At 40.4% G+C, this 14,447-nt stretch overlaps 1 protein-coding gene across 1 annotated transcript; it reads right to left on the bottom strand.

Annotated features, from left to right (window-relative positions):
* Nucleotides 1-10,217: 10,217 nt before the first annotated feature.
* LOC130550399 (putative nuclease HARBI1) lies at nucleotides 10,218-11,735 on the bottom strand. Its single transcript, XM_057327854.1, has 2 exons — nucleotides 10,914-11,735; nucleotides 10,218-10,753 (listed from the first exon to the last, which is right to left on the bottom strand). The coding sequence occupies exons 1-2, from the start codon at nucleotides 11,572-11,574 to the stop codon at nucleotides 10,293-10,295; spliced, it is 1,122 nt and encodes a 373-aa protein (XP_057183837.1). The 5' UTR covers nucleotides 11,575-11,735; the 3' UTR covers nucleotides 10,218-10,292.
* Between the last annotated feature and the right edge of the window lie 2,712 nt (nucleotides 11,736-14,447).

Raw genomic sequence — 14,447 nt, 5'->3', positions numbered from 1 at the left:
ATATAAATTCTTAGTTCAATCTTGCAACCGTTCCAAAAAATGTCCTTCATAAGATATGCATTTAGAGTCGATGATTTTCACTATGTTATTTGTGCAATCAGGGCCGTGCACAGAACTTTTGAGGGGCATGTGCTGAAACTGAAAAAGGGCACCCCCCATTTATTGGTCACATCTTTATGACGAATTAAATCAAACAAAATAATAGTCTCAAAAGCTTTAGATTTACTCACTGTTAACAACAGAGAGTCTAACAGGTAGACAATATATAGAAATTGAATGAAGTTCTCAAACACTTTACAGTCTTTACTGCTAAATTCTAAATTAAATACACAAGAATACTCATGAAAGCTACAAAAACACATTCATTTCTTCTTTTCTTTTGTTCTTAGATTATTATTAGTGACAGGAGTCACAGCAGCAAGTTTAAGAATGCGGCCCCTTTAAGAGCTGACGCTCTGCGCAGATCTGATGCGTTCCCGTTTGCTTTGTGCTTACAAAAATACTAAACAAAATGTGCTTTAAGGCATAATCTTGCGTATTTTTGTTCATTCATGCACGAAGGAGAACGTAATACTGGTGCGCTGTCCGACACATTCTGTCAGAGATCAGTGACGCATCCTTTAGCCCGTGTATATAAGGGGCTACACCAGATGGGACCTTTGTAGCATTGCGTTGTGTCGCGGCTAGCTGTCTCTATACTGTACGCGTCAAAACAACCGTTTAAAATCACGCCTAAATGGTTTAAGGGCTTTTACATGAATACGGGTGTGATTGTATAATGTAACGCTAGAAGGATGACAGAAAATTGCGTTAAATATTTTTAAAGCGTTATTCTGAAAAGGTGATGCCATCTGGGAAAACCCATCACATGGTGAAATTTACATATTACACGTTTTGATTACATATAAAAAAGCTGGTTTCAAGCCGCTTCCAAATCCAAGTTTTTACAGCGTGAACATGAATTAACCATGCGATCATACAATACGATTTATTAATAAATGAAGTGTATCATCAATCATAAATTAAAAAAATAAATGTCTTAGATATATTTTACCAAGGTGACGAGGATCACTCAGTGGCTTTGCGTCAAACTCAAATACAGTTAACGTTATGGGGTTTTTGACCAGCGAATGTGTGCAAATGTGCTTTTTGTCCGTCATCATAAAAACACCGACATCACCGTTTTAATCAACAGTTGTTGTATATGGGTGCTCAGTTTTCCTGTTGTAAAATACATTTGGCCAAAATCTAATTTATAAAAGATGAAATGCTACTGTGTGCACAGGCTATTGTGCAGGTAAATGCTAGCCCTCTCTCTCCGGTCCCAAATGTCTCCTCAAATACATAAAAATTAACATTTTAGATATAATGTTTCTTGCGTAAAGAAAACGCTGTACTTGTTCAAACAACAAGACCTTTATTTAATGACAACATTACCCTTGCAAGACGTTCAGCTGCTGTGGAAAGAACTGCAGTTCAGTCAAGACAGAGGGGGTTGGAGACATGAGGTTTTACTGACGTTTGAGCGTATCCAACAAGATTTAGTCACAAGCTCTTTTTAACCTTTCATTGGCTAAATATTTCTAAAACAGACGTAAAGGGTTACCAATAGCACTGATTTAATGAAAAAATACACAACCATAAAAGGGCACTTCGGAGTATAAGGGCAAAAAGGGCATGTGCTCTGCACAGGTTGAGCCCTATCTGTGCACGTGCCTGTGTGCAATGACTGACAAAATGAAGTGTTTTATTTGTGGGCAATTATTGCAAATTCCCTTTGCATACAAGTTCTTCCAATTCTACTGTACAATTTTCTTCACCATCATGACATTTTGCATCACTCTTGCTCACACACTATTTCCATGCAAGCTGGATAGGCACGCCTGTTAAGATTGGAAAGTATTGCTGCAAAAAAAGTATTGTGTCTAATGTATTATAATTTTCCTCTTTTTGTGATTCCTTTTTCGCGTAAAGCTGGTTAACATTGTAAAAAGCGCTAAACAAATTAACATGAATTAAATTAAAATATTGAAATGTTACAGGGCGCCTATAAAAATGAGAGTATTTGATTCCAAAATGATCATAGAGATGGCACATTCAGACTGTAGGCCAAATAACTTAGTAGCCTCCTAGGCTCCTACCGTAACAGAAGGACTCAGAGGAGGACAATTCAAACAGTTTATTACAACAGGTAGGTTGAGGTATAGCATAATTTTGTTACTTTAACGTGAACATTTAGTCATTTGGCAGACACTTTTAGCCAAAGTGATTTACAGAAAGTTCCCGGTGTCACGACTACGAGGCGGAAGAACCCAAGTGCAGGCAGGCGGGAAATAAGGGGTTAACAAAGACTTTATTTTACAAATAACAAACAAAGGAAATACCCACGAGGGGGTGTCAAAACAAGAACAAACTAAAATACAAAACTAGAACAAAACACTTCCCTCGATGGGGCAAGAAAAACTAAACAATAAGCGACACAACGTCAAGGCAGGTTATGGTAAATAAAATAAACAAACAAGGCACAGGTAACGGACAACGCACAGGAACTCACAGTACAAGGACCGGACACGGGGTACATGGAACTCTGGACGAAACGTAGCACAAGGCACAACGCACGAGCACAGGACAAAGAAACATGAGGGCATTTTAAAGGGAAGACAAACGAAGGATAATTAACGAGGCAGGTGGGGAACATGAGACACGGCAGGGAAGCAATACAGGAAACGAGAGGGGCGGGGCCAATGACAAGACACGAGAAAACACATGGAATGTCAAAAAGATAAACACCCCATGGCTTTCTCACATTGAACATAAGGCTTTGTCACGACTCTGCCACAAGACCAAGAAAACCATGACAAGATAAGGCAGAGTTGTGACACCCGGAGCACTAAAGCGATATGTCATACAGGAGCAATAATACAATAGGTCAGGAGTCTTCAACTAAAATTGCTTGAGGTCCAGTAAACGAACCTTCCTTACTAGCCGAGGTACGGACAATTAAATACCTAAAAATATGAATAGATGGTTTTTCATATCTATACGATGGCATACCAATGTCTGACAACAATATAATGAAGGAAAATGTGCAAAATGCCCTAATCTCCAAACCTGCACTGAACACATTCATTTCAACATTAACAACTTTAAAAGAAAACTAAAGTGTTGTTTTCTGCTGAACTGAGATTAACAAATAGCAGCATCAAGTTGTGACTGATCATCCTCTGATAACATTTCAGCTCTTCTTGTGGCTGTTGCAGCTGAAAGAGGGGTTTGTTTAATATTTTCTCTTAGTTCATGTCTTTATTTTCCTTCTAAAAGTGTTTCACACGCAGCCTTCATGCACTCTTTTACTGTTTTCCCATCAGTAAAGGGCTTGTTATGTTTTCCTAAGATCCACTGTTTTCTTAGGGAACATTCATATGTCGTTGTTGGGTGGTAAGTGAGTGAGGAAGGGACCGTGTAGATCGCTCCTACTGGGTTTTGAGCTAATATATTTTCCGTGTCCTTACCTCGGACTGCTGCGGGTAAGTATCTTCAAAGTGTCTGTCTAGTGTCATAATGCCGTTTAAGGTTTCCAATTTTGACAACCACAACAGACTCCGAGCAAATGAGACGGTCTCGTGCATGTCGATGCAGGAAGAATAAATGCAAATCTCTCGACCCATTCATCTCGGAAAACATGGTTTTCAGCGTCAACTTTTCTAACTTTTGAAAAGGACATTGTTTTTCAGTCACTGACAGTTACAGCTGTCTGCGCTAGTGATGGGTCGTTCTTGAACGATTTGTTCATTTTGAACGAATCTTTAATGTGACTCGGTAAGAACGAGTCGTCTCGGGGAGTGATTCGTTCAGTCGCGCATGCGCATTGCGCACCATTCTATGGGTCCTGTACTAGAATTAGTAAATTAACTAATTTCTCTGGCCAAAGCTGTCACGTCACGTGACAAAAGAACAACGACTCAAACTCGAAGACTCGGGAGGTGAACTAATCAATTCTCTTTCCGGCTCTGATTGCATTGATTAAGCGTACGGGGCTGTCACATGATGAACGAACGACTCAAACCCGATGACTGGAGAGGTGAACTAATCAATTCTCTTTCCGGCTCTGACTGCATTGGTAAAGAGCAATTCCATGAAAATGTCAACCTAACCATGAAAAAATAAAGTTTCTACTAAAAGAACAAAATCATTTTTAATTTGTCCATTTAGGCCTGCTTTATATTGTATTAATGTACTTCAATAAAAATTTTAAGAAAATTGCGTTGATTTCCCATCCACATCAGGTATACAACAATGCCAAAATTACATTTTCCACCAACCATTTTTCATGCTTTCTGAAGAAGGATCAAAGTACTTTTTTGTAATTTATGTTTAAAAAAGGCATTTTGCAGAAAGATGAAGGCATGTCTGAAAAATGAATACACTCACTCTGTCTTACTATTACTGCCTTGTGAATTTATAATGGCTATAATTAGGATGTCACAAAGCCTCACTGCTGTGTCACGTCCATAACGTTTTATAGTTTAAGTTTATGTCATATAATAATTACGAACGAATACAAATAACTTGAAACTTAATAAAGCCAAATATGTATGTTGATGATTTTAAACAACAATTCATCTCACTTATTTGCTCTGAACAACCATAATAATTCGTTACGGGCGTGACATTTTAAGCACGTAATATTGAATCATGTATCACACACGCAGATGACATGTTGTGATCTGTTTTAAATATCATAATATTTGTACAAATTATTTTGTCCTATAACATTTTATAAATTATTAACACTGCAGCATTCGAATAGCGTTCATCTGATTGTTTACGTCCTACCCTAAAAGGCAATCCTCTCTAGTTGATGCATTTTCCCTCGCTTTCTTGCCCGTGTCCTGAGACAATCTCGCGTCTCACCCCGGATTTCCACTGCACGCGTGTGCGGCACGTTACGGCTCCGACGCGGCTACGGGAACTGATCGCGGTCATACAAGCATTGACTTGAGTTTTCACCAGACGCGCCGCGGCACGTTTCAACCGTGTCCCAGAAGCGGCTCTCCGCGCCGCTTCTCTAAATATAGGCACCTAGTCTATTTTTGACGGACGCCGCGTCCAAACCGCACGGCATACAAAAGAAAAGTCACAAAATCATGTCAATTTCAATATAAACACCCTGTGCAAAAAGGAGTAGGCCTACTATAACATCCCGTTACCAGTGAGTTTTTGTGCATCTTGAAAACCCATTAAAATGCTCAGTGACCTTGCATTTACACAGGACCTGTGGTATATTATCTGCTATAGTAACATATAACTACATAAGGTGTACATTAGGTGTAGTTTATGTAATGTAAATAAAGGATTTCATAGAAATTCATAGAAGATAACATAACTTCACTTGATTATTACCCAGTTGCCCAGTGTAAATGCTGTTCAAATACAGTGTACTGCTGGGAAGGTGGTTGAACTTGCAGTCTCTAGATTTTATTATGCATATGTGAATGGCCGGCACTGACATGACCGCTTTTCCAAGGAATTGATAGCTAAGAATCACACCAAAGTTCCCAAACAAAAGCTTTTTTTATTTATCATTTTTCCCCAAAACACCTTTTCACCAACACAACAAGTACTTGTCTTTCAGACCATAATCACTTATCAGTGATATAAAATAAATAAAAAACTTGCTTACAAATGCTGATGTACAATTGCTTTCACTCTGCAATAAGCTTTGTAGTTATGCTTTTGGATCACACCATCTTATCCTTCCAAGGCACACTGCCTTCAGGAGAGTTAAAGAAGGTGCAGAAGACCTCCCTTACATTACAGGCCTCTGTTGATACCCTGTTTATTCCCATGTGTCTCACTGCTACCATGTGTCTCCCCAGCTGCTCTGCCTCGTCTAGCAACCTTTGGTTTTCGCTAGGGGCGAGCAGGGAATTGTGAAAGTTTATTTTTTACTTATTTAAAGCACCTTTTATTTGTTAATTTATGCCAATTGGTACTTTTGATGATTGTTTTTTGTTTTAAGTTGAATGGTTGTTTCATATATTTGTTCGAAAACGAAATATGAACCTTTGCTGTTTTTGAAAGCTGAATGGTGATTTTATGTTTATTATTAAAAATAAAGACAGAAATGAAGATGTTTGTCCAACCATTTTGTATTTCTTCAGTTTATGGTCAGCTTTTTTGTTATCAATGACATTATGCTTTTACCTCAATCCAACTGCCAGTCTCTGCTTGGGTTCTAGCAGCTCTGTAATTTGTCGACTGTGTGGCCAATGAGGGACAGAAGTTCATCCATTTGCTCTGCGTTCATTCTGAAATACTGATGATGGCATTGGCTGCCCTTAGTTCAGCTACAAGATGATAAAAATGTCCTTGTTCTTTCCTTCGCTGGTTGAGAGGTTGCACCCAATAGGAGTTCCTATTCCTGTAGGAGAACAAACGCCAATTCTCTCCTCCTGCTCATAGGCACTGTATGTGATATGTAGATAAAGATAATTGAGGATGTATTTTAAATGACTAAAACAACTACAAAAATATTATTCTTGTTCATAACTGGACTTACAGTGTATTTTAAGTAGGACATAGTAATAAACACAACAATAAACACAATTAAACTGGAAGAAATAGTAACCATTTAGCTAACTTACCCATGGTGGAACGGCAAAAATCAGGACAAAAAAAGAACATCAACCAAACCAAATTTGCAACCAAAGAATATCTGACAGGCAAATCACGTGGTCCTACCGCTGCGCTTCTTATCCGCTTCTGGTGTGAGTTGGCACCGCGTGGAGGACGTAACAAAACCTTGCCGGAGCCGTAACGTGCCGCACACGCGTGCAGTGGAAATCCAGGGTCAGACTCATTTGCCTGTGGGAAGACCTGCTGAGTCACTGAACGCGATATCTGCGCTCTAAACGCGCCGCATGCGCATCTTTAAAAGTACACAGAAAGCGAGCATATTCGCGCTCTAAACGCGCCGCATGCGCATCTTTAAAAAGGCGAGATATTCGCGCGCCTCTATAGCAGATCTTTGAAAGTACAATGAACGTGAGATTATCCGCAGTGGCGGTTCTAGACTACTGTAACTGGGGGGACCAGGCAGGGGCCACTTATGCTTTTAGGGGGCACACTAACATGTCATGATTAATTTTCAGTCATTTTTTCACTGTCATGTATTACTGTTTTCTCTAGAAGTAAACTAATAAGCTAATAAAACAAGTTCAGCTCAAATTAATGTTCCATGGTCATTTATTTCACAACACATTGTATATCGTCAAAATAACAATGACAACAATAATAACATTTAGGGAATGAAAAACTACCCACAAACAAGATATCCAAAAATCAACTTAAGCAGTCATCTAAACATGAGTCACATTATCAGGTATTTCCTTTACACAAAGAAAAAAAACATGAAATTCAAATTTTTCACATGTGATATATGTGGTTTTGGCACACTTTCATGTGAATGCCATGTTAACTAAATACTCATGTAAAAACGTTTTTCACATGGAATTTCAGGGTTAAAAAAGTTGTCTCTCTGCCAGTGGAGGCTGGTGCTAAAAATATTTGGGGGGGGCGCAAACAAACTGAAAATCCAACTGTCAGTAATGCAGGACTATAAATAGCCATTAATCAGGTGACATATCATTATTACAGTCAATGTTAATACATTGCAATACATGCAAATAAATGTACTATGAATCAGTGAATTTGAATTGAATGTGGGTTTATTATCAGTAATGAAGTAATCAAGGAAATCATTAAAAAAAAAACACAACACACTATAGTTACCTAATCATTGGCCATTAACACTATTTGAAAATAAAATTTGCTCTCCTTTCTTTCTGACTTGCAAATTTCTCAATGACCTTCTGGTTAAAGTCAATTATCTCAGTCACCATTCTCTTCTCCATTGACAGCATGGCCAATGCATTTAGCCTCTCCTGGGTCATGCTATTTCTCAGAAAAGTCTAATAAATAAACTTATTAGATTGAGCTGATGCGCATAGCAGTGGATGTAATGGTCATTTGGGTACACATCTTGAATCTTCCTTTGAACACCTGCAGTGGCACCTCTCATCACGCTGGCTCCATCATACGCTTGGGAGATGAGTTTACTCTTCTGATCCTCTGGAAGGTTGACAGTAAAGGTCAGTTTATGGTTCTGCGTAGGACCTACGCCATAACCTACGGCGTAGCCTACGCAGAGCCGCGTACCCTGTGCGTACCCTACGCCGTAGCCTGACGCGCACCTCTCCAAAAATGTAACAACGCGTCAACTCAACGCGCACCCTACGCGGACCGCAAGCGCTGTGATTGGTCGGTTTGGCAGCATCGTACTTCCTTCTACGCATTTCCGGCATCTTCTTCTCGTGTCTTCTTCCGGCAAGTTCAGAGTCCACAAAAGAACAACATGGTGAGCATCGACATCGACCAAGTTACTGAGCGTCTGATTGAAGAGGTTCGGAAATACACACATCTGTATGACTCCTCTTCGGCGGACTATAAAGACTGTCAGATGGCGGCGAATTCTTGGAGAGAGATTTCCTCTAACGTCGGTTTGGAAGTTGCGGCATGTGTGAAAAGATGGAAGAACACCCGGGACAAGTACGTTCGCCTCCGAAAGAAACTCGCCCCTAGGAGCGGGGACCCAGGTGGGAAGAAAGTCCCTGCGTTTTATACATTCCTTTCTTGGCTCGCACCGCCAAGAAAGGATGTATAAAACGGTGTATAAAACACCGGGTCACCGAGTCAAACTTTGATGAGGTAAATATAGCATTTCCTTTGTGTTGTGTTGTGTTTAGGCTAGCTATCAATGCTATCACGCCGTACATGGCATACTGATGCGAACTGAACAAACGTAACAACGTAGTGATTGCAATGCAATATAATGTGTTTATAGTTCTGTCTAAAAAATGCAGAATATATTAGCTGTATGTGTAATGCACTAACATTTTATTTTGCTACTCTTTTCAAAATCATAGGGTTGTAGTGATGCCAGCAGCACAACCTCCTCTTCCTCATCATCCTCATCAATGGTTACTTCCGGAGAAGTTACCCTCCATCCCAAGCCATCTCCTTCACCTCCCGAGCCATCTCCTTCACCTCTTGAGCCATCTCCTTTGCCTCTCGAGCCATCTCCTCTATCGCCCAGGCCATCTCCTTCGCCTCTCCGACCATCTCCTTCGCCTCTCCAGCCACGTGCTTCGCCTCTCCAGCCATCTCCTCTGTCCCCCCAGCCATCTTTGTTCCCCAGCCCAAGGAATGGACAAAAACGGAACAGGAAAGAAAAAGATGATTGGATGCAAGTGCAAGTTGCCAGGCTAGAGTCACAGTTGGAAGAACGGCGAGGCGAGCTCCAACAAAGACTGAGCCAAAACAGCGATGAAAGTTCCCGGTTTGGCAACACTGTTGCTGACATGCTGCGAAGGGTACCAGAGGAGCACAGGTCACAGGCCATGTTTGACATGTACAAGCTCCTTTTTGAGTGTCAACAAAAGACATGAAGAACTTTGCACTTTATAAACACTGTGCATGATCTTTTGTGCTTTGTAGTTTTATTTTTTGTCTTACCTTTTATTGTTACTAGTTTTTTGTAAGTTCTATATTTGTGTTAATATTGCATTGTATACTCCTCTATACATAGTTTGCACTTTTACATATTCTGTTCTTTGACTCTTTTGCAAATAAAGAACAAAATTATGACACTTCCAGATCTTGGTTTCATTTCGTTTCATTTTTAAATGAACAATTAATAGATTGTCCATGACAAAATATGATATTCTACCAGGATATCATTTCAATACACAGTTTTGACATCTATGTATATACAGTGCTCTGCGTAAATGAGTACACCCCTTTGAAAAGTATACTTTTTTTCAACAATATCTAGATGAACACACATAAAAATCCAAAATGTGGACAGGACTAAGTTTAATATAACATCTGTTTAACTTCTAACATGAAAGTAAGGTTAATAATATAACGGATTACACATTTTTCTGTTTTACTCGAATTAGGGTGATGCAAAACTTAAGCCCCACAACAAAAACTACTATATCTAGTACTTTGTATGGCCTCCATGTTTTTGCAACATCTATCTTTTTCCATTCTTCAAGAATGACCTCTTTTAGAGACTGGGTGTACTCATTTACGCTGAGCACTGTAGTTTGCACTTGTTATATTGTGTAGTTGATGGAAATAAAGAACAATAGTATGACTTCATAACAGGTATTTATTAATATGTTTACATGTCAATTACAGCTTCTTTACATTTACATCAACACAAATTATTGACCAAGTTGACCACGGCACACAATCTGGTTCTGCCATGACACAATTCCATTGGGTGATTGAAAGAAGGCCATTAGATCATTGCGCACACCAATTGCAGCTCTACTGGAGCGTGCCCTTGAAAGGTTACGTGGATCTAGAGGTTCAAATACATTAGTGTCCCCTGCCACCACCCTGCGCCACTCTCCTAGCTGAGGTGACCCTGTAGTGTCCGAGTCTGTGAAATTTGCAGGGATGTATCTATTCACAGCTGTGTTGACCTCATCAGTGCATGCCAGGAAGTTGTGTAAAACACAACATGCTTTGACGATGTCGACAGCTTTGTCTGGCCGACACTCTAGGGGTCTTCCTAGGATCCGCCACCTAGCCACCAAAATGCCAAAAGCATTCTCAATCACCCGTCTGGCTCTGGAGTGACGGTAATTGTAGATCTGCTTTTCCCTGGGCAAGTTCGTCCCTATGTAGCAAAACAAAAAGCATTGATAAATAGGTAATTACTTTGTGTAAAAAAAAAATGTGAACACGTATAGGCATTACTATTATTATAATAGTTTATTTGATATATACACATTTAGACAAAGAACCATTACACTTCATTTATAGGGCCTATAACATACCTGGAAAGGGACGCATTAGGTTGTTGTGTAGGGGGAATGCAGCATCACCAACTATCACATGTGGAATTATTACACCTGTCCCAGGAAGATTGGCTGGTGGGGGCAGGTTCATTTCGTGTTCCAGCAGCATAGAACCAAATCGACTCTCCTTGAAGATCCCACCATCACTTTCTCGTCCGTATCCCCCTACATCCACCATGGTGAAGCGATATCTGGCATCGCATGTGGCCATCAGAACAATGGAGTGAGCGCCTTTGTAGTTAAAAAAGTCGCTCCCGGAGTGTGGTGGCGCTTTTATGTTGACATGCTTTCCGTCTACGCTGCCAACACAGTTCGGAAAGTTCCACAGTCGCCAAAAATCAGCAGCAATATTTTCCCATTGCGCGACTGAAGGGCATACAAGAAATTCTTGCTGCAGTGCTTTCCACAAAGCTTTACAGATCTCAGACACTATGACAGACACTGTGCTAGAGGCTAGTTTGTAGCTAGCCGCTACAGCCTGTTGGCTTCCACCTGAAGCTAAAACTCGAAGGGTGATTGCCAGTCTCTGCGTAATATCTATCGGCATACTGTGCGTACACTGGTGTGTAATAAATGGCTTTACACGACGAACCAAATCGTCAAATCTACCTGCAGACATGCGAAAATATCTGAAATGCATTTCTTCGTCGATGTCTCTCAGGGGCCGGACAAGCACAGAAAATTCGCCTTCCGTCTGTCTCGTCTGGTTCACAGGTCGTACATACCATCTCCTTCGACGCCTTCTCTGGTTTCTAGCTTTTTGTTTAAGTAATTTAATTAAAAGTAACTGTTTTTCTACTTCGATCAGCTCCAACTCCATTAAGATGCGATCATGGAGAGAGATTTCCTCTAACGTCGGTTTGGCTTCCATTGTCGTTTGCAAACACTAGCATACACACACACAAAACATCGGCGAAGAAGAGCAAACCCATGAAAACACAAAGAGCCAACTAGCGTTTCGGCGGTGTAATTGCAGTATGACGCATACTCTCAACGCAGAACCATAAATGTTCACGACGGTGTCGTCTACGTACGTAGGCTACACCGTATGTTACGGCGTAGGTCCTACGCAGAACCATAAACTGACCTTTAGATGCTCTTTTAGTGCTGTAGCGATGGAATCAGCTGTAGTTGAATGCAGATGAATAAAAGCAAAAAACCTCTCCTGTACGTTGCTTTTGCCATTAATGTAGCACAGCACAAGCACAAGTTGGCACTGTGTGGCAAAATCAGTGGTCTCGTCGGCCTGGATTGATAGAAAATCACTGTTTTGTGCTTCTTGGATTATGTGTTCCCTCATAACAGATAACATACAGTCCACCAGCTCGTTCTGCACGTTTTTTGAAGTTCTCTTAAACACAGAGGCATTCTCGAGGTGCTCTTTCAAAACTCCATCAAGAGAAGCAACAAAGTCGACCAAGCCACGGAATATCCCGGGGATATCTGAGCTCTCACTCTCATTGTGGCCACGCAAAGCCAGCTCAAATGCGCCACAACATTTTACACAGTCTATTATTCTAGACAGGATGTGTCGATTTTTTGTGACCTCTTCATTGTGCCTTCTAATCCATGTTTGGGTGGAGTGTCCCTTTAAAAAAGATCCCATGTGTGCTCGAGGCCACGCACGGAAATGGACGAGAAACGTGTTTTCTCTTCGTAAGACATGCAACAACTTGCTTAAGAAATAAGCATGGTTAAATTTATTGCATATGTGTACAAGCACATCAATGTATTAGTTGTTCTAGAAAGGGGCGGACTGGCCATCTGGCGTACCGGGCGTTTTCCCGGGAGACTGCATTTATTTATTTATTTATTCATTTATTTATTAGATATTATTTATTATAATGATCTTGCTTGGTCTATAAACACCATGCACTGTGCTGTGTTTTACCTTTCTGTGTTTTTCTAATTTGCTCCTGTAAAGCTGCTTTGGAACAATGCACATTGTGAAAAGCGCTATATAAATAAAATTGAATTGAATTGGGGCAGTAACGGACGCATTTGCCGCTACCGTACGGGGTGATTCGGTGATTCAGATTCGGTGGAGGGCCGATGCGGGCCTAAAAATGCCAGGGCTGATTTTTCTTCCTAGACCAGCCCTGGTTCTAGACTGCGTATAGCGCTGCTCAAACGTGATATTTGTCAGCCTGAAGAATTAACTGTTGTACACTTACGCGTGATATCTTTCATTGTGCAACGTGACATGCACCTTAGTACGAAACATTGGTAAAAACATAATTCGGATGCATTTTCTAATACCACCGCTATATTTTCCTATTTGATTGAGCTGAACTCCCGCGTCCCTCCCTGTACTGTCTGTCTTACGCTCGTTCCCCACACTTTTAAAAACGGGTCCGGTCCTGGAGTTGCCAGGTATTCATCCGAGTATGAATACACATTAAGAATCTCATCAATTAACATTTATCCATAGAATATAAATAAACATTTTGGCGGCCGCAGTACATTAGGAAAGTAGCCCAAAAACCCGCTACCCGCGGCTCCATGATTTTTCCCACAACTGCATTTTCAAAATATCCCAATTGTGCAGGAAAAACTGCGACTCTGGCAACGTTTGGCAAACGACTGGACTCTGACTGGAGTACGGATGGTAGTGAGTGACATAGATTCCGGAAGCGACCCGGAAATGGAAGGTGAAATAATGGATGAGGATATTGGAGGGAATTCAAATCATGTTTGGAAAACGGTTGAGACTAAGAAAAGAAAGAAAAGTCGTGAGTTAATTTCCGACATGGATAGTGACAAGAGTCATCTGGGAAGAAAGAGGAATGATGAAGTTAATTTCTGAATCTGTAAGCAACATCAACCCTTTGAAACTCACTAAAGCCCTTAAAGAAAGTATAGGGATCTTGGAAGATGTCAAGAAATTGAAGGATAACCGATTGTTGCTATTCTGTAAAGATAGTAAGCAACAAGAAACAATACTGGGAATCAAATCTATGATTGGAATTAAAGTAGGATGTTCGATTATAGAAGAGAAAAAAGGGATTAGAGGTGTGATTACAGGAATTCCTATTGATGTTTCAATAGAAGAAATTAAAAGAAACATAACTGGAGTGGGTTGTTAAGGCATGCTTCTGAAATGTTTCAGAAATGGTGAGAAATCAGACAGTCTCTCAGTAATGTTACTATTTGATGAAATTAAATTACCTGAAAGGGTTTATCTAGGATTTCTAAATTATGTGGTCAGAACATACATTCGCCCTCCATTAACATGTTACAAATGCCAAAAAATATGGTCATGTGGCGGCTGTATGCCATGGTAAACAAAGATGTGCGAGATGCGGTGGCGAACATAAGTATGGTGAATGTGGACAAGGCACAAACCCTAAGTGCTGTAACTGGAGGCGAGAAAGGTAGCAGTTAAAAGTTCAGAATGTAAGAATGGAGGAAGGAGTGTCATATGCTGAGGCACTTAAAAAAGTAAAACAAATGCCCAATGTAGATAGAATCAAGGCAGCCCCTGTAATTACACAAGCGCAACATAGTAAGGTG

The sequence above is a fragment of the Triplophysa rosa genome, unplaced genomic scaffold, assembly GCF_024868665.1.
Source record: "Triplophysa rosa unplaced genomic scaffold, Trosa_1v2 scaffold300_ERROPOS259071+, whole genome shotgun sequence".
Lineage (NCBI taxonomy): Eukaryota > Metazoa > Chordata > Actinopteri > Cypriniformes > Nemacheilidae > Triplophysa > Triplophysa rosa.
The sequence above is the reverse complement of the archived record's forward strand: the minus strand, read 5'-3'. Positions and strand labels throughout refer to the sequence as shown.

Excerpts from the sequence above, each read along its gene's own strand:
- LOC130550399 (XM_057327854.1), bottom strand. The coding sequence starts at position 11,574 with ATGCATTTCAGATATTTTCGCATGTCTGCAGGTAGATTTGACGATTTG. Across the intron at positions 10,754-10,913 it reads CCTAATGCGTCCCTTTCCAG|GGACGAACTTGCCCAGGGAA; the intron begins GTATGTTATAGG and ends TTTGCTACATAG.